This window comes from Ambystoma mexicanum, chromosome 2q (genome assembly GCF_040938575.1).
Source record: "Ambystoma mexicanum isolate Mex_15411 chromosome 2q, UKY_AmexF1_1, whole genome shotgun sequence".
Taxonomy (NCBI): Eukaryota; Metazoa; Chordata; class Amphibia; order Caudata; family Ambystomatidae; genus Ambystoma; species Ambystoma mexicanum.
The window spans coordinates 1,449,828,092-1,449,852,108 of NC_090924.1; the positions used below are offsets into that span (position 1 = coordinate 1,449,828,092).

The 24,017-nt window shown below is 43.6% G+C and overlaps 1 protein-coding gene across 1 annotated transcript in view; it reads left to right on the top strand.

Annotated features, from left to right (window-relative positions):
- The window catches only part of LOC138570263 (zinc finger protein 84-like), a 118,936-nt gene extending 99,347 nt beyond the window's left edge, over nucleotides 1-19,589 (top strand). The window contains exon 2 of the mRNA XM_069649028.1: nucleotides 10,720-19,589. Coding sequence (XP_069505129.1) covers nucleotides 11,475-12,905 — 1,431 coding nt within the window. The 5' untranslated portion in view covers nucleotides 10,720-11,474 and the 3' untranslated portion in view covers nucleotides 12,906-19,589. The remainder of the gene's footprint in view (nucleotides 1-10,719) is intronic.
- Nucleotides 19,590-24,017: the final 4,428 nt, after the last annotated feature.

Genomic DNA, 24,017 nt, shown 5'->3' on the forward strand with positions numbered 1-24,017 from the left:
ATGAGTGCGCCGAGTGAAATGGGCGGAAAATGCATTTTATTTCCCACATTTCGGAATTTGCAGGGGTGTCTGGGTAATAAATTCTGGGCCAATTTGTGCAAATCATACCTCTGCAGATTCCCACGGGTGTCCTCTTTTCGGAAATGCATGGGGTTCCCTGTTTTCCTTGTTGGCTTGGACACCTGAGGCCCATATCTGTATGTTGTGCTTGTCTGGAGAAAATGTGAAATTCGGGTGTCAAAACAGACTTGGGGTTATGTTAGGGAGAATTCTCTGTTTAGGCTGAATTTCCTAACCTAGTGAGCCCCCCAGCAGCTTTGCTGGATTTCTGGAGTTGTTTTTCCCATCCTGCCAAGAGTGAGACTCTTTTTCCTCCCACTCTTGGACGTGAATGTGTGTAATTCCTTTGAATATCAATGTGTTCTATGGGCATTGGGGTCTTTTACTCCATAGGGTCTCATATGTTTTTCTATGTGTGTTACACCGCACCCTACGTGCCGTAACACTGGCGCGTCCTAGCGGACCTCCACCATAGACTCCATACCCGGGGACTGACTACTGTCTCCCCGGGCATGTAAAGTGACCATTGGCTTTACTAGACCTAAATTTACTAACAGAACTAGTACAAACCATCTTATTGTGGACGTACTAGTAGGGGTAATTCGATTGCTCCTGGATCTGTTACTCGAGGGGGCACTGTCCCGCCCCCCCCTCGTCGAGTTTTGGCTGGTGGCAGTGGAAACTACTTGTTATGTTCGACCCCGAACATAACCCATTGGGACTCGTCCCATTGTTCGAGATTGATACTGTTTGTCGTTAATCTTTAACGTACCACCAGTCTACTTATCTTAAATAAGTTATCGGATGGTATTTTCTGCCAGAACTCGGTTTTTAAAATGGCGTCTGTGTTCGTCTCTGTGACTCCTAAACCAAAGGTTGAGCCCTTTGTTCCACTTTTGGCGGGCCTCTGTACAGAGACCCTCCAAAGTGGTGCCATTCTGTCTGGGTTACCACAGGGGTGTGGGAGGGGGTTTAGGCACCCTGGACCGAGTTGCCTTGCCAACTCCGGTCGCACTCTGGTGTGATTGGCCCAAGTGGTGAGCCTCCCCGCTCACCACTTAGCATGTGTTGATTGACAGCTAGGCTGAATGAATGGGGGTTTTCTGCATAAAAGCAGGGCTTTTGGGACTGGATCTTCAGAAGTCGCCACAGGACCTAAGAATCCGACGAGGGGAACGCTGAGCCGACCTGCACGACGACACCTCCGGTGGAGCCCTGCGGAACCGACTCACCACTTCCCGACGACAGAGGAGATCTCCCTGCCGGAGAGTCTCTTCCCCTGACTGGTGGGAACAACCAGTCCCCTTTGCTTTTTCTTCACCTCAGGACGCAGTGGTCGAATTGCCCGTGCAGAGCACCTCAGCAACCGGATAGCCACTACCCCTGTATCGCGACCAAAAGGTGGTGCCTTGTGACAAAGCCCTCCGCGGCTGGTCTCTTCCCTGGTGGTGCACCGGACTTCACTTTTCTTCAACGACGAGATCATCTCTACTCTTGGCAAAGACCCGATGTGCATCCACCACCAGGAACAACTGCCCCCGCCGGAGCTGCCCTCCACAACAAGATACCATGTCCGCCTGGCTTCCCTTTCGATCGGTTCGAGTGAGGTGTCTTAATCCTCTCCTTTCCGTTGGGTCGCCTCCAAACTTTTTCACGTATTGTTCTGAACTGGTTCAATCTGCCGATAACAATTTACTACAAAGACTCAAACGCATTTCCACTAGAGACTTTTTGGGACATATCGCCTTGCCTCTCTCCGAGTGGGCCTGGCCTCTGAACTTTATGATCTATTGTGGTTCTTGCCTTCTTGCCTTGCACTTTTACCGAGAAGTATTGAACTGTGTTGATTTCGTAACCTGCTTATTTTTCTCTCCCGTCCTAACTAATATTAGAGTGCCATCTAGGTTGAGGCATACACCTCTGTCTGCAAATAAGTGATGCTGGTAGAACCTAGACTTGTCAAAATATTGTTAGAGGGATTGATCGTTTCTTCTTCCTAGAGTAATTGTGATTGAAGTGTTTGCTGTGATAGTGCCATAGTGTTTTCTATAGATGTTCCGTTATAAATAAATACCTTAATATCTTTACACTGAGTCTCGTCGCGTGTTTGCTTGTCTTACTGTGAAGAATTGCCCTATATTGTATACTCCACATACTGCTTAACTCTTCTTGAGGGAAGTCTGACTGCTCAGCCACAGCTACCAAGTGAATCTGTGTGGTACAGACTGCTACCAAGTGGGTTTACTGCCAAACACCTGTAGTCCTAAATCTTTTGCAGTGGTCCCAGAGGGAACTGCACAGGTTTCCACCTAACAGGTTACCTGTGTTTTAGGCTTTTCCCTTGGTGCCCAGGTAGGTGCACCCACACATGTGAGGTACCGTTTTCATCGGGACACCTGTGGGAACGCGGGACGGTAGGCCATGTGTTGTTGGCTGCGTGTTTCGATGGGTGTGCCGAGTGAAATGTGCGGAAAATGTATTTTCTTCCCCACATTTCGGACTTTGCGGGGGTGTCTGGGTAATGAATTCTGGGGCGATGTGCGCAAATCATACCTCTGCGGATTCCCACGTGTGTCCTCTTTTCGGAAATGCATGGGGTTCCCTGTTTTCCTCGGTGGCTTGGACACCCTAGGCCCATATCTGTATGTTGCGCTTGTCTGGAGAAAGTGTGAAATTCAGGTGTGTAAACAGACTTGTGGTTACTTGTGTTTTATGCTTTCCCCTTGGCGCCCAGGTAGGTGCACCCACACATGTGAGGTACCGTTTTCTTCGGCACACCTGTGGGAACGCGGGAAGGTATAACATTTGTTGTGTTTGTGTGGTTTTCATAATGTTTTGACCCATTTGCTGGTGCCCTTTGTCACACAACCCTTTCATTTCCCAAATGTGACTTACATTTAGTCGCTGCTTTAGGCACCATAAACTTTTGTAACCTGCACAAGTCACCTACCATTGAAAAGGTCTGCCTGTGCTCTTTCAAAAAATGTTTGCTTGCCGTTCCTCACCACATTGGTTTTCGTGTATTACACATGCTAAGTTTAGTTTAGTTTAGTTTATTATTTGATAATGCGCACCAAAACCCTGGGGCAGCCGGGCGCAGCGGTAGAAGAATGCTTAAGCTTGGTTACATACAGTAAATGCATACATATTATAACAGTAATTACAGTGTAAATGTACAGCAAATCACGCAGGGGGATAGTCTATGTTACAAGTTTCAGAGAAGTACTAGTTTCAGAATAATTTACATGCCTAAGTCCACGGTTGAGTCCGGGGATCAGTTTAGTGGGTGTCATTAGTTTGGAGCCAGCTTTTCACTTTGCATCTAAATTTATCAAATCTTAATCAAATCTTAGTGCAGATGAAAGTGCATTCCAAGCCTGGGCAGCTCTAACGGGGAAGCTTGCGCCACCCGATTTAGTAAGTCTGAATCTAGGGGTGTCAAGAAGACGGTGGCTGGAAGCTTTAGTGTGGTGGTTAGTAGTTTTTCTAGTCAGTCTAGCCGCTATATATGGTGGCGCTAGGTTGTTAAGTCCTTTGTAGGTGATAGATAGTGTCTTGAGAAGGATTCTATCACTAATTTTTAACCAATGGTGATCTTTTCTAATGTTAGAAATATGCTCTCTACGGGGTATGTCTAAGGCTGCTCTAAGAGCGTTGTTCTGCATTATTTGCATTTTATTTATGATAGTTTTGTTGGCACCTGCATATAGGGCATTACAGTAATCTAGCTTAGACATTATTAAGGCGTTAGCTAAGGTGATGCAATTAGTTTTGGAGAGGTAAGGTCTACAGGCTCTGATTAATTTGCAGGTGTAAGCTGTCGATGAGGCCAGGGAGTTAACTTGTTTTTTGAGGGATAGTGTAGAATCAAGGTAGAAGCCAAGTGTTTTAACCTCAGTTACTACCTTGATTATGTTGCCATCTATATTAAAGGCCGAGTAACTAGGGCTAAGTTTATTGAGGCTGGAGTCCGAACCCAAGATCAGTATCTCTGTTTTGTCATCATTCAGGCAGAGGCCGTGAGAGGCCATCCATGCCTGAATGATGAGGTAGATTTTGTTTACTAGGGCTGAGTCTGCGACAAAGTTGCCAGAAAGTGCTACGAGGATCTGTGTATCATCTGCGTAGTTGGTATATGTTACCCCCAGTCTGTCAAGTTTGTCGAAGAGTGGCTTAGTAAAGATATTGTACATAGTAGGAGAGACACATGAACCTTGTGGGACACCACAGGTGATTTGTATCGGGTCCGCTGAGGCTGAAGGGGAGAAGACTTTCATCGTGCGGTTGGCTAGGAAGGACTGTACCCAGGCTATAGCTTCACTTGAGAAATGGGCGGCAGATGCTAGATGCTTGCATAATACTGCATGGTCAACTAAGTCGAAGGCCGCCGATAAGTCAAGGAGAAGGAGCATAGCTGTTTTACCTTTGTCCTTCAACTCGTCGATCAATGTCTTAAGGTCAATTAAGGCTGTTTCAGTACCGTGAAGAGGTCTGAATCCGGATTGGCGTGATCCTAGTAGTTGGTTCGTCTCCAGATATTTTTGGACCTGGAGGTAGGCTACTCTGTCAATGATTTTAAGGAGGAACGGTACCGTGGTGATAGGCCTATAATTAGTCGGGATGGCAGGGTCAAGGGTTTGCTTTTTGAGGAGAGGCAATACCCATGATTCTTTAAGGTTAGTGGGCACAGTGCTAGTTCTAAAGGAGGCATTGATTAACTTGGAGATGAAGGGTGCCAAGTCTCTCGCGGTGTCCTTGATTATTTGAGCCGGGCAGTTGTCGACCTGGCAGTTAGATGGTTTCAGGGATAAGATGAACTTTTAAGTTTCCAGTATGGAAATGTTGGTAAACCTGAATGGCATGCAACTGCCTAGTCCATCTGTACTTGGTGTTACTATCAACGGGGGCATGCGATCCTATGGAGTTCAAGGAAGCTTTCTTCGTAGCAATTTTGGATTGTAGCGTTGTTATCTTATTTGATAGTGCATGTTGGATGCTCGTGCACCACTGTTTGTCCTTGGGGACATTGTCCGTGGGAGCAATAGGTTTTTCCATTTCCCTGAGGATGGAGAAGAGTTCCTTAGAGTTGGAATTGGCTTTGCTGATTCTTTCGTTGAATGCATTTATTTTAGTTTGGATTATTTCTTTTTTGTATTTGTTCGCGAAGTTGGTGAGTAGGGTTTTGTTCTCTTCTGAAGGAGAATGTCTCCAGATAGCTTGGAGTTTGCGTTTTTGGATTCGTAGTTCTTTGAGGTGGGGGGTAAACCAGGAATTAAGGTGCGATTCTGGTTTACTTTTACGTAGTTTGATGGGGGCAATGGTGTCCAGCGCTTTAGCCATAGAACTGTTGAATGTCTCGACTAATAAGTTAGGGTCAGGGTTGTTGGCACTAGCAGTAAGAGTAGGTAGGAGTAGAGGGAGTAGTTTATCCACAGTGATGTCTTCTTTGCTTCTAGTAGGCTGAGGTGGTACAATTTCACGATTATCTGTTTGAGGGGGTACTATGATGGATGAGAAGCATATAAGATGGTGGTCGGTCCAAGTTTGAGGTATTACATTGGCTATAGTGGTGGTGCAATTTAAATTGGCTATCCAATCTAGAGTCCGTCCTTTAATGTGTGTGCGGGCTAGGACTTTTTGTGTAAGCCCATGTTCGACTAGGATAGATTGGATAATTTGGGCTTGATTATCCTCAATATCATTGAACCCTAGGTTGAAGTCACCAAGTAGTAGGAGTTGGGTGGAGATTTTGATATTATTGGTGAGGAGGCTGGAGAGATCATCCTGGAAGTTGCCTAAAGGGCCTGGTGTTCTGTACCACAAGCGGATGGTTAGTGTGCTATTGTTGGAGATGGGAAGTTTCGCTGACACTAGTTCAAAGGAAGTGATGAGGTGGGGTAAGTCTTATTGCTCGTTTAGTTTTGGCAATAATAGCCAGGCCGCCGCCTCTTGAGTTTGGCGGGTCAACTCTCAATATATTGTAATTGTCTGGTATGGCAATCATAAGTGCAGGGCCTGCTGTGTCATGGAGCCAAGTCTCGGAGACAGCTAGAAAGTCTATGGTGTCCATGTTGAGTATGTCAGCAATCTCCGTGCTGTGAGCTATGAGGGACCTCGCGTTGATAAGTGCTCCTGATGCGGTGGGGTTGGTATTTATTTCTTGGATAAGTTTTAGCTTAGGGTGCATGGACCTCTTCTGGTTATGAGGAAGGTGTGCCTGTATTTTAGGGGGTCTTTCCACCTCTGTGGCAGGTAAGTTAGGTAGGTTGTTGCTATGTAGTCTATGTTTAAGAGTCGAGGGTTTAGTTCTATTATTTTTGAGATCGTAGAGTCGTGGTAGCCTAGCTCTAAGCCGCATGTTTCTTTTCGGGATATTACAGCGTGTGGAATTGATGTAGGCCATAGTTGTGGTAATTATGAGGGTAGCCCAGAATAGGGAATGTGGCGTGAATGTAAAGTGAATCTTAGAGGTACACATGGTGGGATATTCTATGGTCGCGTCTGCCCGTAGGTACTAGTAGTGGGAACTAGGAACTGGGCACAGGTATTATTGTAACTATATTGCATACATGCCAGCGGGCTCCTAAAATTGACTGACCCAAAACACACTAGAATGCATGTGTGCCAGAGGGCACCTAGGTTTGACTGATCCAAAACACACTAAAATACATGTGTGCCAGAGGGCACCTAGATTTGACTGATCCAAAACACACTGAAATACATGTGTGCCAGAGGCACTTAGATTTGACTAACCCAAAACACACTAAAATACATGTGTGCCAAAGGCACCAAGAATTGACATGTCATATACATGCAGTAATACAGGTATGGTTTATGTGTAATTCGCCAGGGCGATCGAAATAGCACATGTTATGGGCACATCTGCATGTAGTTCGCTATAATAGTCAGGAAAGGGGAGAATATTGGACAATCTATATGCAATTCGCTAGTGGCGTTGATACAGACATGTTTAGGCAGTCTGAGAGCACTAATGCTATTGTGGCAGTGTGAAGCTGGTGTCAGGCAGAGTGCATCAAAATAGATAGGGTCCCGGGGTACTGTTCACGCCTACCAGTGTGCATAGTCTGGCGAGCTTCAGGTGGATGCAATTTACTGTTGTCGGTATCAAGCAGGTGAAGAGTACACAGGGGTTATGTGATGTTGTGGCAGGCAACAAAACAGGTTAGTTGTGAGAGCGCATCAACAGGCAAAGGCATATATGTAAATGAATCGGCTGCCGTGTTTTCCACACTAACACTCGGCATGTCAGGGCTGCAATACAGTTAATGCCATAGCTAGCGATTCGAGGTTAGAGTTGAGAGACTTACAGTCAATGTGGCAGAGGTGCAGGAGTTCAGGCTCTCGGCTCTTCCAGCTCCTGACAGGAGGAGCCTTATGGTGTGTGCCTTAGGGGTGGGCCGGCTTATCGCCTGTCGGCGCCGGATCGGTGGGATAAAGGCAGCGGTGGCCAATCAGGCGAAGGGGCTGATCTTGGCCAAGTCCTAGGCCAAATCAAACACAGAAACAAGGTGGATAGCACTCACGGCCATCTTGGAAAATCAAGTGCCTCGTGGCATTCAATGGTGGCTCTTATTCGAAATGCAGAAAAAGTAGTGTAGACCAGCAATTCGACTGAATGCCTGCAATCAGGTTGCAAGCGTCGGAAATATCGTGTAGATGCAGTGGATCCGTGTCACGATGCACTTTCAGTGCAGGACCGGCTCCAAAATATTGGGCCAGTTGCCCGGGGCCCTACCTTGCATCCGGATGATGCCTAGGTGCTCTTGGTGGCAGGGGGACTGCTCCAGCAGTCGAGGGGCTCCTGCTCCTCCAGCGTAGAGACGAAATGGTCTGTTCAGGCCGTGAGCATAAAACTCCTGTGTACCATGGCTTAGTGTTTGGCTTGTGGTTCTGCTTGTTTTGTAAAACACTACAAAAATGTGTGCTTCCCTAACTGCAAGAGTCGGGGGAATGTAGCGGAGCATTGCTTTTCTCAAAATTCATAGAAGCCATTGCCGTGCCAAGCCAACCATGTCCAACACATAACTTTTTTTTTCGGTAATTTTCCCGCTTTTCCCCCAATCTATGGCATTTTCCCCTACCTAGCGTTTGCCTGACCTACGCAAATCACCCCTTCCTAAACTTGGAATTTTGTCTACTTTTCAGAAATATATGCCTTTCTGTCCTCCAATTCGGCTTTCCTACCCTTTTCTCCAATTCCGTCCATGCATGTCCAATTGGCAAAAATGGCCAAAATCGCCTCCCTCTCACAAAACAGTTGATAACCACATCAAAATAATTTATTTTCATTTCCACTCAACCTGTTCTTGAAAGCCAGGAAATTGGGGAATTCAGCACAGCAAACCATTCGTTCCTAGTTCTTACAAGGAAAAAAACCACATTGTACATCATTTTATTGGCATTTTTAGAAAAAACCCAAAATGTTGCCCCTTTTTGCTTATTTCCCTCACCCCCCTAAAGCAACCTAGGATTCCTGGGTGGCGTTACGACCGCCTGCATGTTGGAACACAAGGAGCCAAATTTGGTCGAGATACCTCATGTAACAAAAAAGTTACAAGACATTGAATGGCCACATACCGAAATCACGAAAAAAGGCCCTGGCACTGGCGGGAAATACCCATGGCATTTAAAGGGTTAATATGTAAGGGCCAGGTTAGCATTTCAGGCACAGGACGGAGAACTATTTTGCTTTTGGACATTCTAACATTGACATCCTTTAGATTTGTTGAGCCAGAGAAACCCCTCTTAGGAATACGGTCAGATAGGGCTTTCTCAAACCCGCTTTTTACTTTAATAAAAGTCTAGAGCAGCCAACACAACGCCCTTGTGTCTGAGTCTTACTCCTGATGCATTACACAGTGTGAAAACATATACATTCTGCGCCTATATTTATTACATATATAATGTGTACTGATATTGGTCTGTCTCAGGGAACCCATTTTTCTGAACTACTCCATCCACAAAGGGTGGCCTTGATGATCACTGAAAGCACAGTCTCGCTAACTTCTTTCACCATGTCTGTACCAGAACATTGTCAATGCCGATGTACCTGCTATGTTGTTACCTGACCCAGAACATTCTGGAATGTTAAGTCCTGATGGTAACCACCTTCCTCACAGTTTCTTTCCACGGCTTCACAGTGGCTGGACCGAAAGAAGCCATGTCAGTATTATTCAGTGCCAACCATCTAATGCCGGGCTGCCCAATGTATTGTTTTACTACCAGTTACAATAAGTGAGGTCTGATAATATGTACCAGCAACCCTAACAAGGACATTATTTTACCGAAATATGTTACAATGTCCAAGCTATAAAAATAGTTATGATTAATAACAAGGCTAGAAACAATAGGAAATGAGGGAGTGGTAAAAAGTTAAACTAAAGCATGTTTCAGACATTCCTTTGTGGGCAGTTTTCTCATGTACATGTGAGTGAGTGAGTGAGTGAGTGAGTGAGTGAGTGAGTGAGTGAGTGAGTGAGTGAGTGAGTGAGTGAGTTCTATAGCTTTGCTTCTGACAATATGCATGCCAATTCCTGTTTTCCATAATATCCAGAAGACCTTGCAATGTTGAGGGATAAGATGTTGAATAACAAGTGATAATGGGTCCCTCTGTGGATGATGGAGATAGTCCAATTTATTTAACATTTATAAAGCGCTCACACAGCCCACAGGCATCGAGGCGCTGTTACAGGAATTGTTTGTTTTTCTTAGTTGTGTAATTGTGTTGTTTTTTTTGTCTTAGTTACGTATTTATAACGCGCTTAAACACCCAGAGGTTTCTAAGCGCGGACCCGGGGATCGAACCTGTTGTTGCTTCGTGTCGTCTTGCTTCCAAGACGCGCACGCTGCCGCTGAGCTATCCTCCCGGGACAAGATCCATTCATTGGTGTGAATGGCATTCATGCACATTTGCTGAATACTGTGGCGTCATACAAAGTTATTTGGTGGGTGTTTAGAAGTATTGTGCGTGTTTGGTGTGGTTACATCAGGTTTGTGTTGACTGTTGGATGCAGTCATCTTGTGGATACATGAGCATCTGAGGCCATATCGGGGCCAATGAGGCAGTGCGAATCCTTGTCCTACTGTAAGTGGGACATACGGCTGAAATACTCAAGGGCGGGTGGGTTGCCTTGAAGATATGGATGTAGCCAGTGTGCCACAGATGTCTGTGTGCAAGAGTGGAAGTTGTGGATGGTGGAGAGAGCCTTCTTTGGGGGATCCGATGGTGAATCATGACTCTTGTCACTAAAACTGGCATTGCATGCAATGCATTTCCTGGGAATTCCTTAAATGGAAACTTGTGTTAAAGTGTTGCACAGGAATACAATGTTACTTTGGCCCCACTGATAGGATGATTGAGTTATTTATATTGCAGGGTTAATTCCGTATTACAGTTTCACAGAGTAGCTCTAATGTCTGTTGTGTATTCTACAGAAAGCCCAATTTAGGAAATCATCTTCATTTCATGTTGCCCTCAAGCCCGCTGTGTGTGCGCTGCCTCAGAGCCATGCATAGAAAAGAAACTCAAATTCTGATTCACTGCAACCTTTCTCCTAGTGCTACCACTTTACACTGAAATAGCACATATGTCATTTCAATGTACTATTTTACATATAAATAATCTCTTTCATTTTACAGATGACTGAAGCATGGATGATATATGGGTCCCGAGCATCCAACACCATGAAACATTTTACATGAAAACGTGAACCTGTCATGAAAGATCTGAGAATTACACCATATCTAGAAGTCTGAGATGATCAAGAACTGGCAGTGGAGAAAGGTTCACCTAATGAATTGGGTTTCTTTTCACTGAGGTCTTTCAAGGAAACTGTAGATTAACTGGTGGTTCAATGGAAGCACTAATTATTAGAAGGAATCAAGCAACAGTCACACCTAATATTTACAAGACAACGTGAAAGCAAGAAAACTGACATCTATGACAACAAGGCCCTCCATTGCAAATTCAATCTGATGGTACATGAGAGTAAAACCCTGAAGTTTGCATTGCGTTTTCTTCATGTAATGCATGCAAAAGCCTGTCAAAGTATTTCTTAAAGCAATAACTATAAGAAAAGCTTCAATCACTAAAACAGCCAGTCCTCTGTGAGAAAAGCAACACTGAGATTCATCAAGAAAGTGTGCAGCAAAACCTAGGTTGCCTGTGTGAAAACATATGACTTCCCGAAAGAAGTGACTCTGGGGACACTGCAACATAATTAAGGATATATTGAGCCTTTCATAATGAGCATGATCTAATGATCCAGGGGCACATGTGGGAATTCTTACCATGGTATTTTGCTAGACATTATCCATCCAAATAAACATTATCAGTACCTCTTGTCAGAAATGCTTCCACCATAAAACAAGTTTAACTTCATGAAATTCACAACATGGAACAAAGCCCTGAATTTCAGACAAGCTTAAATCTGAAACACAATTTGACACAACATGGGAGACGCTTCACGGGGAAAAAAAACTATCTGTGCATAACATGTCAGAAAACCTTCAGGGATAAAACCTGTTTAACTATCCATGAAAGGGTACACACTGGGGAAAAACCCTATCATTGCTCAGAATGCCCAAAAAGCTTTGGTCAGAAAGCCCAGTTGACGGTACATGCAAGATGGCACACAGGTGAAAAACCCTATCAGTGTACTGAATGTCAGAAAAGCTTTCGTTCTAAAGATTGCCTGAAACACCACGAGTTTACCCACAAAGAAAAGAAACCTTATCAGTGCCCAACATGTCAGAAAACATTCAGGACTAAAGGCAGTTTAACTATCCATGACAGGAAACACACTGGGGAAAAACCATATCAGTGCTCAGAATGCCCAAAAAGCTTCAGACAGAAAAGCCATTTAATGGGACATGTGAGATCGCACACAGATGAGAAACCCTATCAGTGCACTGAATGTCAGAGAAGCTTTCGTCATAAATTCCATCTAAAACTACATGAGAGAGCACACAAAGGAGAAAAACCTTATCAGTGCACTGAATGTCAGAAAAGATTCTCTCACAAAACCAATCTGACTCTACATGAGAGAACTCACACAGGAGAAAAGCCATACCAGTGCAATGAATGCCAGAAAAACTTCAGTCGTCAATGCCATTTGACAGTACATGAGAGAACCCACACCGGAGAAAAACCATATCAGTGCAATGTATGTCAGAAAACCTTCAGTAGTAAAACCAATCTGAACGTGCATAGTAGAGTCCACACAGGAGAGAAGCCGTATCAGTGCACTGAATGCCAGAAAAGCTTCATTGATAAAGCTCATCTAGTTAAACATGAGAGAACCCACACTGGGGAAAAACCTCATCAGTGTACAGAATGCAAGAAAAGCTTCTGTCAAAAAAATGACCTGACACTGCATGAAAGAACCCACACAGGTGAAAAACCTCATCTCTGCTCCGAGTGTGAAAAAACCTTCACTAATAAAGGTGATCTAACTAAACATGAAAGAACCCACACTGGAGAAAAACCTTATCAGTGCACTGAATGTCAGAAAAGTTTCATCCAAAAAAGTTACCTAACTCTACATATGAGAACCCACACTGGAGAAAAACCTTATCACTGCTCTGAATGTCAGAAAAGCTTCAGCCAACATGGTGCCCTAATTCAACATAAGAGAACCCACACTGGAGTAAAACCTCATCAGTGCTCTGAGTGTCAGAAATGCTTCTATAGTAAAAGTCATCTAATTGCACATGAGAGAACACACACTGGAGAGAAACCTTATCAGTGCTCTGAATGTCTGAAATACTTTGCTGACAAAAGAATTCTAATAAAACATAAGGTAACCCACATATCAGGGCACTGAATGCAAGAAATACTTCTATTTAAAAAGCAATGCGACACACCATGAGAAAATAAATAAGTAAAAATACAAATGGGTAAATTAGTGCATTGATGGTCCGATAAGCTTCAGATAGAAAATGCAATGTATTTGACATGAGAGAACCCACACATGTAAGCCCTGATCAGTGCACAGACTGTCAGCAACGCGTCAGTAAAAAAAAGAAAGAGAGATCAAATGCTGGAGAATAACTGCATCATGGTGCCAAAAGAAATCTAACTTAACATGGGACCACCACATGGGAGGAAAACCTTATCTGTGAGTTGTATATCCTAAAAGCTACATTGTGAAAAGAATATGTAATAAAACAAAAGGAAAATCCAGAGAAAATACTTATACCAGAAAAGCTTCAGAACAAAAAGACAACCAACTCACCATGAGAGAATCTGCAATGGGAAAACCCTTATCTGTGCACTAAATACCAGACATTATTAATCAAGAAAAGGCAACTAACTCATCATGGTGGAACCCACAATTGGGGGGGGGGACACTTATCAGTGCACTAAAGGGAATCAACGATGGAGCGAATCAATACCAGTGCACTAAATATCATGAAAGCTTCAGTAAGGGAAATTTGGAGATTGGCAGGTTTGGAGTGCCTGGTACAGACTCCTTTAAGCATTCTAGTAATTTCTAGATCTTTGTTTAGTCATTGCATTCCGTGTGCTGGCAGAGTTGCTGCTGCATGCTTTAGGTTTGTCAGCTAGTTTTGCAGGATTGTGGCAAGCGAGTCAGAAATATTGGTTATCTGTTTCTGCCTTGTTGGTGCAAAGAAGTATTGTCTTAATACATGATTTTGAGTTTTGCATGATTTTGTCTAAAATCCATGGCACTAAGATCTTGAAATTGTTCACACAAGTGCTTAAACTGGCTTCTAGTCTGGACTCGCTCTTTGTAGACCCTGAGTGCATGAATATGATCAATTTTTCAGAACTGTGTGGTTCATACGGACAAGTAAGAGCTGCCGTTTACTCACGTAAAATGAAGTTGTGATGAAAGTTTACTGGTTCTTTTGCTTTTGGATTTAGGTCTAAAAGCTATTGTGAGGGTGCAGAAGTAAGGCTCTGACAAAATGGTGGCTTGGTCTTAGGTAGAAACATTTATTATACGAAAAATGGTTGATGAAATGCCTCTCTGTCCCTAATACTAAGAGGGGCTTCCCTGCCTCTAAGAAAACAAAGCAAATTGTCAGAATTTCCCAATAATAAAGTCTGTCACTGTCATGTCCCAAAAAGCCTACTTCTGTCCCTAACACTATTAACCTAAAGCAACTCTGCAAGGATGATCTCTTCCTAAAGTTAAGTATTCTGTGTAGATACAAGCAACAGAAAAGTTCCAAGTCGCTTGGCTAATCACAAGTTGCAAAAGAAATGCTCAAAACTGTAGGACTCGAAGATTAGGGTTGTAGTCCTTTCCCCTAGATTCCTTCTTATAATGTTTATCTCCCTTTGGGGCTCTCAGGCCTGGACTTGCTCATACAAATGCCAAATAGGCAGTACACAAGAATATGATCCTTATGCTTTCGTGTTTATTCCACCAACCTTTTGCCAAGCATAGGATTTATTTGTACAATGTACTCTTCACTTATTTTAGGTGTGTTTCCCAGACTCGCAGTATTCAGAATAGCTTGGTTTCTTCTTTGGCAGGCTATTGTCCTCTCATGGACTCCTCCTCTTTTGGGTGCGAGTCCCAGACTCGCAATAGAACTGCTTGGTTCACTCTCCTGCCAAGTAGTTATCTTTGTATAAAATTCTTATTTGGGTGCGGGTCCCACACTCGCCATATTCAAAACCGGCTTGGTTTACTCTCCTGCCAAGACATCATCTGTTCATGGACTGTGCCTCTTTGAGTACGAGTCACAGGCGGTTTTTACTCCTGCCAAGCAACAGTTCCAATGCGGACTATCTCTTTTTCGGTACAGGTCGCAGACTCGCAATATTCTGTTTGGCTTTGTTTCAGTTTCTCATCTAGGTGCATGTCTCTGACCTGCACTTCGTTCCCAGGGTCCCAGACCCTCTTCATGCGGCTTCTGCCTTCACCCCTTGCTCCCCTGTACCTCCAGCACCACTTGTGTAATCCGTGTACCTGTTTGCTTTCTTCCGGTCGGTACTGATGATTCCCGAGCGGCTGCTGTGTCTCAGGAGGCTGTGGTCCCTTTCAGGGCTTCATCGCGGTCAGAAGCGGCTCTTCTGACGTCTGCTCATCCCCATGGTGCATCCTCAATCCTGGACGCTTCACCGGTGCTCTGGATGCCCAGAGATTCCACGCTGCAGCAACGCGAGCAGTCCTTGATTCTGGGACCGCTCTCTTGTTCTCCTCTGCTCTCGGTTTCCCTCCTGCTAGCGTCTCGTCCCTTTCGCCACGGCAGGGCTTGCCGGTTTCCTCCTTGGAGGATCGCTCTCCTGTGTCATCTTAGCTGTGGTATATTTAAACTCCCGCATTTGAAAAGCAAGTTGCTCTGGTCCAATCATATTCGTTGAGAATCTAGAGCGCTCAAGCTGCTTGTGCATAGGGATCCTTGGACTCTCGGTCATCATGTTCTCAGTAGACACCATAGAGTCATGTGTAACATACTGTACATTTCATAAGTTTTGAATCTTGTCAAGTGTATTAGGTTGACTAACCTAACAATAGCGGACATTGGCCTTATCAAAATGAGGGAGGGGAGGATTGAATATTATAGAAGGGTTTAGGTGTACTGACTGCCTTCTCTGAATATGGTCATCCCTAATCCCAAAAGGGGGTTCCTCCCTCCAGGAGTCCCAGCCATGCCAGCGAGGTGCCAGCAGTGGAAGGCTGGTTGTACCTAAGGTCCCTGCGGCTGGCAGGCCGGGTGGTGCTAGTTTCAGCAAAATGGTTGCTGGCAAGAGGCAGGGGCCAGGCAGGACTGGTCCAGGAAGCTTGCAGACAAGGCAGGAACTGGCAAGAGGCAGGGCCAAGGCACACAGTCCCAGGAAAACCTGCAGGCTGGTTGGTGCAAGTGTCAGCAGGATGGAGCTGGTAGAAGGAGGGGATTGAGTAAGGCGGTACCTGGATCCTAAAAATGGTGCGGTGCAAGTCGGCAAGGTACCAGCAGTTTCGGTGTGCCGGTGGTGACAGCCACACTTTGGCTGGGAAGTGTTAATATAGAGAACGCCCAGCTACCGCAAGGACGTTTCTGAAATTCCAAAGCTGTGTGTCGGAGGTGCAGAAGCTTGGGTGTTACTGAGAGCGTTGGGCGTGGCCATGGTGGATAGGCAGTGCCACGGAGTGCTTATGTGGTCCATTGACATGGAAGGACTGATGACGTTGCCACAGGAGAGTCCAGGCATGTCATTCCGTGAGGCTTGTTCATTGCACACTGGAGGCCATTTGGTTGATGTCACTTGTCCGGCATTGTGCCAGGAGACAGGAGATATTCCGCCTGTCTAGAAGAGCCATTGGTGGAAGGGGTGGCCATTGGCGTCCTGCTCTCGGCACATCAAGGGGGGCCATGGGACACCAGGCAATCAGTGGCACTAGTGTGGCAGAAGTAAGGACATCATGGCGAGGAGACGGGAGCATACTAAACAAGTGTGATGCCCTATGGAAATGAAACATCAATATTATGTTTCGAAAAAAGCATAATGACAGAAAGAGACTGCATCCTTTAAAAGTCATTTTATTCTATTATAATTTCATAAAACACGTGGATAAAACATTTCCAAACATGCAATTTGAATGCTTAAGACAACAGTTCCTTTTATCAACAATAGAGATTTTTTGCGCAAAGCACATTTATTGTGCAAAACAAAACATTATTTATGCAAAACAAGGACATACAACAGACATTTATTTGTGCTAAATGAAATTCTTACTAAAATCAGAGTGGCCACTACTACTAGACCACAATTCATCAAAGGTTTACAATTGCCTAATTTCTAAATCATACTGCTAGTCCACCACTGGACATCAACTATAGGTGTCCAACGTTATTTTAACAATACTCTTTCGTTATCAGACGTCCTTATTTCATAGTTTCGACTTGACATCAGTTGGTTAGATCTTTCACAACCACTGGTCAACGTCTTCTTCAGGATTAGCAGACTTTAGCCCAGTTGTTACTCAAAGGCTTTGCCAATACTAAAATACAAAAATGATAATACCATAGTATTAAAACACTTAAAAAACACTTTAAAAAACTTTTTTAAAAAACAGTCTCTTAATCCTCATCATAGCCATCTAATTTTTCAATCAATCAAAAAGTGGGGAACAACAACTAATTGTATTGCTCAAAACCCAAATTCTAGGGGTCAAGCAACTTCCATGAACAGTAAATAAACTAATTACAATCTTAAGTACTGAATGGTTCAATCAGTCCCAAAACGCTTCATACTGAGCCGGGGCAAATTCAAATGCACACTCAAAATCAGCTCATTCTAAATTTCTAATGTCCATTAATAACAATACAAGTCATTGCAACTGTCCCACCAACTGCATTAGTTAGAGGTGGATTAGCAACACCCTTCTGTCGAATATGGAACGGTAGGGTTTCTTTTTCATTTCTAAATCCCAGGGTCCTAAACCGTAAGGGATCTATAAGTTCCAAAAGATACCTTAGTAATCTCTTTTATCAGTCCTTTTCATTATTCAATATAGAGGCTGGTATTGCGAATCTGTGCCAAAATGTAGACCACTTTAGAGTTCTACATATATTTCACGGATCGTAGGCATCCGACTCGTCTTTTTTTGTTTCCTATCTGTAACAGCATAAGGGAAATATATGCTAGTTTAATCTATTTCACATACTCTCTTTAACGTAAATTATATAATTAGATTATGTACATTACTTAATAGCGAGGATCAACATTTTAAAAAACCTTTTTCCTCGCTACTCGCAGTTTTTTTCTCCCATCTTTGTACCTTTTCTACTGATAAGGCAAACACGTGAGTAAGTTGCTTTTGGATTCCTATGGTCTAATATTTCTCCATTATATATATGAGTGCAAGAAAACCCCAAGTTTTTAAACTTGCTGCTAGTGAGGTTGGCTCCCGTCTGCGCGCCTACTTGGCTAAATGAGACAAAACATAAAATCTACATTTAGGTTCCTACGATCTAGCGATTCTCAGTGGAGAATGCTAAGGCGAAGTCGTTACCTTGGGGAAGCCATTGTAAGAGTGCTCGGGCAGCTGGGGTTGACTGTGTGGCCTGGGATTCGGTTTTGGAAGGCGGAGGTGGACGGTCAATGAATAGTGATGGAAGTCAGTGTGGGGAACTCGAGGAGGAGGAATCTTGTGTGCTGTGCAGAGGGGGGGGAGTCTGGGGACGGTTTTGTATGTTTGGGCTGTGCTGTTTCTTTAGTGATCTACAGGGCACAGACCCAAGTTTATGTGTTCTCTTTCTAGATTTTAAGAACTTTAAGGTACTGGAGGAAGATTAGAAATGTTGTCTTTCTTTTAGTAAGGACATGCGAGTTCAGTGTTTATTCTGCTGTTTGTTTTGTGTTGTGAACTCAGGGGTTAGACCAGCCTATGGGGTTGCGGTAGTTCATGGGAAATGTTAGTGTATTGCCTATTCATGTTTTTTTTCTCAATGCTGTTGTGTTTATGTTGTGGCCTGCAGGGTTAGGCTTTCAGTAATGTGGGGTGTTTAAGTGAACATTAGGTTGTGGGACAGCACAACACATTTTGTTTTTGGACTTCATGGTGCAGGGATGCTCATCAACAAAGCTTTCAAGATTTTTGGTAAAGCATCTTACATTTCTTTTACATGTAATTTGTGTTGTTTGGTACCGTTTGTAGGGGGTTTTCCTCTGGTTGTTATGTGAGTTGTTGGTTTCTTTCAGAATGGCCGGTGGGTTCTGAGTATTTGCAGTGAGGTGCTACTGGGGTCTCAGAATGGATGGGTGGGTTCTGAGTGTACACTGAGGTGCTGCCGGGATTCAGAATGGCCGGCTGTGTTCTGGAAGCTTGCAGTAAGGTGCTGCTGGGGTTTCAGAATGCCTGGGTGGGTTCTGGAAGTTTCCAGTGAGGGAATGGCCGGTGGGCTCTCAGTATTAGCAGTGAGGTGCTACCAGACTTCAGAATTCATGACTTCCTGATCCATCTCTGTTCCAGAAAGTGGGCATGGTACCACCCTCATCCTTTAAAATGATATCAAAGAGCAAATGGAGAACCTACAATATGAAGATCTAATCTTCATCTGGGCCGCTGCTTGTGTAGCCTTAGTCATTAAATGCGCCATAAGGATTCCCTATATTGTCAGAATCATCCATTGTAAAGCACAGATAGATTAGGGTATTTGTTGGCATTAGATGTTGATTTCCCACACTCCAGGTATATCCCATTTTGTATTTCTTATTGTAAATCTAATTACCTTTGTTTCTTTTCCATCAGTGCACAATTTGTTCAGTGTCGAGTATTCACTGACTGCGTTGAATTGTTTCTGTAGGTTGTGTGTTGTGATCTTACTAAAACTTATTGGGCTTTCAGAGCTGGTGGTTATGTCTTTCATTTGTTTTCTCCTGTGTATATATATTCTGCACATATTTAGATCCTGATGGAACATTTCCCTTCTGATATTCTTTGTGGAATTGTTTGTAGTTGGTTTACATTCTGTCAATTCATAGACTCTGATGAGTCTTGCCACAGCCTGTAATGTGTGTTCCTGAATAAATGGTAATTCCTACACATCAGTTTCAGGATTCATTAGCACTGATCAACCTTTACAACCTCAACCTGGTTCCTATCCCAGAGAATAACCATTGTCCGTGTAAATTCGATATGGGATGAACAAAGTAGAAATTTTCGGTGGTGCAAACAAAAATGTGGACGGGTATTCAGTGAGGTCAGAAAGGTAAAGGTTAAATAGGCAGGGGGCCAACATGCAGCCCTGATGGAGTCCCCTGCTGGCTCGAAAGTTCTCTGTCAGATCACCCTGCTAAATCAACCATACCTATAGAAGGGTGTGCTTGTGTAGGTACACCAAGATGAATAGCAAAGGCCCAGGGATCTTCCAGTCTCTTAATCTGCACCATAATACGTTTCAATTCAAAGTATGGAAAGCCTGGATGTAGTTGATTGGCTCCATATAAAGTGGCAAGTTTCCTGGCCTCACCAAATGTTCTTTTATCCAGCGCACTACAAGACCATTTAGTTCTGTCCTCAGCCCATTTCGTAAGCCGGAGTGGTACTTTTTCAAGCATCCTATCTGAGTTGCCCAATCGACCAAATGGCCCAGTACCATTGCCTCACTATCAAGAAGGGGAAATAGGCCGATAATTACTTGGATCAGTCCTATCTCCCTTCTTTTAGATCGGGACACTAAGGGCACTATGCCAAGAGGTCAGTACTTTTTTTAATCCAGAACCTCGCCAAAGAGAATGAACAGAATCTTAGTCCACATAATGGGATTATCTTTTAGAATAGAATTTGTCAGGCCATTATGGCCCACAGCCCTCGACTAAGTATATTTCCTAATCAATTTCTCAGTGTGATCCACTGTCATGGTTAATTTCCATGGGGTATCGTTGGGACAAAAAGGTATTGCTTGTGATGGTTTCCTATAAACCTTCAAGAAATGGTTCATCCACTCGTTCTCTGCAATGGGGTTACTTTGTTGACAACCTTGGGCTTTACTTATGGTATTAATTAGATCCCAAACATTACTAGAAAGGTGCTGAGTAATAAGCATGTTTGACCCTTCATTATGGCTCTAGATGTATGTATAACCTTTAAGCCAGTTGTTAAATATTTGTTTTAAGTCTTTTGAGTCTTACCAAATAGGTGTCACTGTCACATCCACTTTCCCTCAGGGACCTCACCCCCCTTCTCAGTTCTTCTCAGTTCTTCTCAGCTCTTCAATTTTATTTTGAATTTTTGCATCAGAGGATTTGGTAGTGGGGTGCTCAGTTATCCTATTTCTCAGGGACTTACTATTAAAGTCATCCAGAAAGGCTTGAAATAAGTATGGAGTAATATGCAATAACTTTTGTTCTAGGGTAGAGTTTTTAATGAAATCTAGTAAAGATCTGTTGTATTTACCAATATTTCCTAAAAACCTAGAGATCCTATTGCCCCCTTGGTTAATCTTCAAGTTTGACAACCCGGGCCTAGACATGGTTAGCACGTCACATTTTTATTTGCGAATGATCACTCAAGTGGGTCTCCTCCACTCTCATTTGGTTGTCCAGATCTTGAAGAGTGTGGTGCCATGTTTCTTCTGATATCATTGGGCTTTCCCCCTGGTCTATTTCCCTGGTCTTCTAGGACAGTATGTGTGTCACTTTTGTGCTGTTCATTTAAAATGAAAATGGAGCCTCCATAACAACAGGCTCTGATAATCCTGCTACGGTCCTTCTTCCCACAGGTAAATACTGGACCCTATCGGCCTTTGGAGCCAACTTCAGAAGGCTTTGATCACTGATGGAAATGGAGGACATTGGATTTAAGTCTTTGGGCCTCATTACACGGAAGGCGGTAAGGGTTTACCGGTACCGGTAAGGGCACCGGTACCGGTAAACCCTTACCGCCTTACTACGAGGTCCCTTTGCAGGTCCTCCCTTAATGCCTGGTTTTTACAGGCGTTAAGTACGGGACCCGCAAAGGGACCTTGGTGCTAATTACGGTACCGCAATTTGCGGTACCATAATTAGCACCTTCACCATTAACATGGATCCCTATGGAGCTGACTGGCAATGGTGAAGGGGCAATGGTGGATGGTGGAATTAGCGCCCCCACACACCTTGGAATATGACGCTAATTCCGCCATCCACCAAGGCGGACCCGGTAAGGTACCGGCGACAGCCATGGCGCTAATAGCGCCATGGCTTACCGCCTTCCGTGTAATGAGGCCCTTTGCTTGTTCGTGCAATAGCCGGGAGCCTGAAGTCTGTACTAGTTATAGGACCCAGCTTCTTGAAATAATCTGGCATTTTTTTCGTGTTACTGATCTTAACCTCTTTTTTTCTTTAAGCCTTTGTTGCAGGCGTCTTCCATAGCGGCACTCTCCTTGTTGGTACAAGCTAAAATAGATAACTGTGCCAAGTGAATCAGACAAACAAGTGAGGCCACATCACATGGCTGAGCACCAGTGATCGGGACCACAAAGTCAGCCGCTTCGTTCACATCCACCACCCCCACAACACTGCCTTCATTTAACATACAATCTGGAAAACAAGGATGTTTCTCAATCGATTCATAGACTCCTTGTGTCATGTGAATCACACATTGCTCCATTGGCAGTGGGGGGGGAGGGTAGTGTCACTGACATCCACAATAACCATAGACATGGGGGTAGCGCAAAATAGAACCTTGGCTGGGCTTTCTCCCAAATCCAGAAGGTGCTATCTTCACTAAAGAGCCATACTTTCATAGGATATATAATTGGCAGCTACGTGGGCCTGAGCAGCACTATGGGTGCCTGTTAAATTCCTTATTGCCTTTTCGGTTTCTTTGCATGCTGGCGTGCTCGCACCAAAACTATGTTTGTTAAATTTGCATAATTTCAAAGGTGTGGACAATGCAGATTTAAATTATTGCCCGACTATTGTAGGTACTGTTGAAAGGGGGCGAACAGATGCATCAGCACTACTCGGAGCAACAGGCTGCATCGTGGTTTAGTGGGAGTTGAAATAAAGGCGGACGCACAACCCCCCACCCAATCAAAAATAGTACAAAAACATATGTAATTTGTTGGATCTTCATTAGATCCTGTATGATCAACCATTTTCAACGTTAGATCTGCTACAGAATAGGAGTTATACGCAATTATTTAGCTGGGTGGCTAGCCTGTAGTGAGCTAGTTAGCCCCCCTAAATTCGATGTCATTGGTTAGATATATGCTACATCTGGTATGATCAGGCATTTCTTTTGTTATATCACACACAGGTGCTCAAAGATTTGGCTGCAATGGAGAGGGGCTGCCCCGCTCTACAAACTTTGGATGAAAAAGTCATTAATTTCAATACATATTCACTAGATCCGGTAAAATCAACCATTGTTTTTTTTTGTTTTTATTTGTATTTGTATTTGGTTTACAAAAATGTAAACCTTTACAAAAAAAGTTTTGTTCTTGGGTTCCTGTATATAAAAAAAAAGAGAAATACAATTTAGATTTCTACAAGGCTAAAATATTCATATCTGAGCATTGTCTTTTTGTGTTTGTGTCAATTGTCTTTTTTCCATTCTGTTTTCTGTTTATTCAACCATCCCTCTTTCCTTCTAGTGGACAATTTTCCATTTCTAATTAAGAAGATTGAGGGCACGCAGTACTTCCACCACTGCCGACGTGAGGAAGATTTCATGTCCCGATATCAGTCTATTCCACACTTCCCTGACAAATCTTCCAAATTTGTCTTGCCTCTGGGTCAAAGTCCCTTCACATTCCATTAGAAGATGGTAAAGAGTCTGTTATGACAGGTTGGCGCAGATTTTGCAGAATGTGATTGCTTTATCACTCTGATGTCGTATTTGTAGGTTTTCACCTATAGACAATAAATTCAACCTGATCCTTAGGAAGCTGTTCATCACCTTGTGATCGGGGTATTTCTCCAGATATCTTGGGAGAGAACCTTGTTTTGTGTCTACTACCAAAAAGGTGTTCATTGGAACCGAGTTCCGCACTTTTGTAATTTTCTCGATCCAGTCTAGTGCTTCCAAGTCTCTTCATCTTTAAAGGATTGATGACAAGAGTTTCTGGATCTAGTATCGTTCTGGCCAGAATGGTTTCCACTTTTCCTTTTAGTCTTTCCAGAAGTAGTGATTTCAAACTAGTGATCGTCTTTTTAATGTCCTTGTATAGAGACTTTGGTCTGGGATTTACGATACCTCTGTACTGTGAAACTAGCTTCCATTCCGCCAGACAGTTGAGTGATCTAATCCCAAGTTCAAAGCGCAGATTCCAACCTGGGTTACTTGATGGAAGGTTCAGTGCCTCTTTCCATAATCCGCCTTCCATTTTGGAACAGTTTAGATTCCATAGATATGGTTTTGGCCTCCAGGTCATAGAGCAAGATAGGGACCACTTTCGTTGTATAGTACCTAATCATAGGCAGAATTGAAAATTTACAGTATTTGTTGTTAATTTTCTTTATGTGTGGAACCAGCTTCTGCATTTTA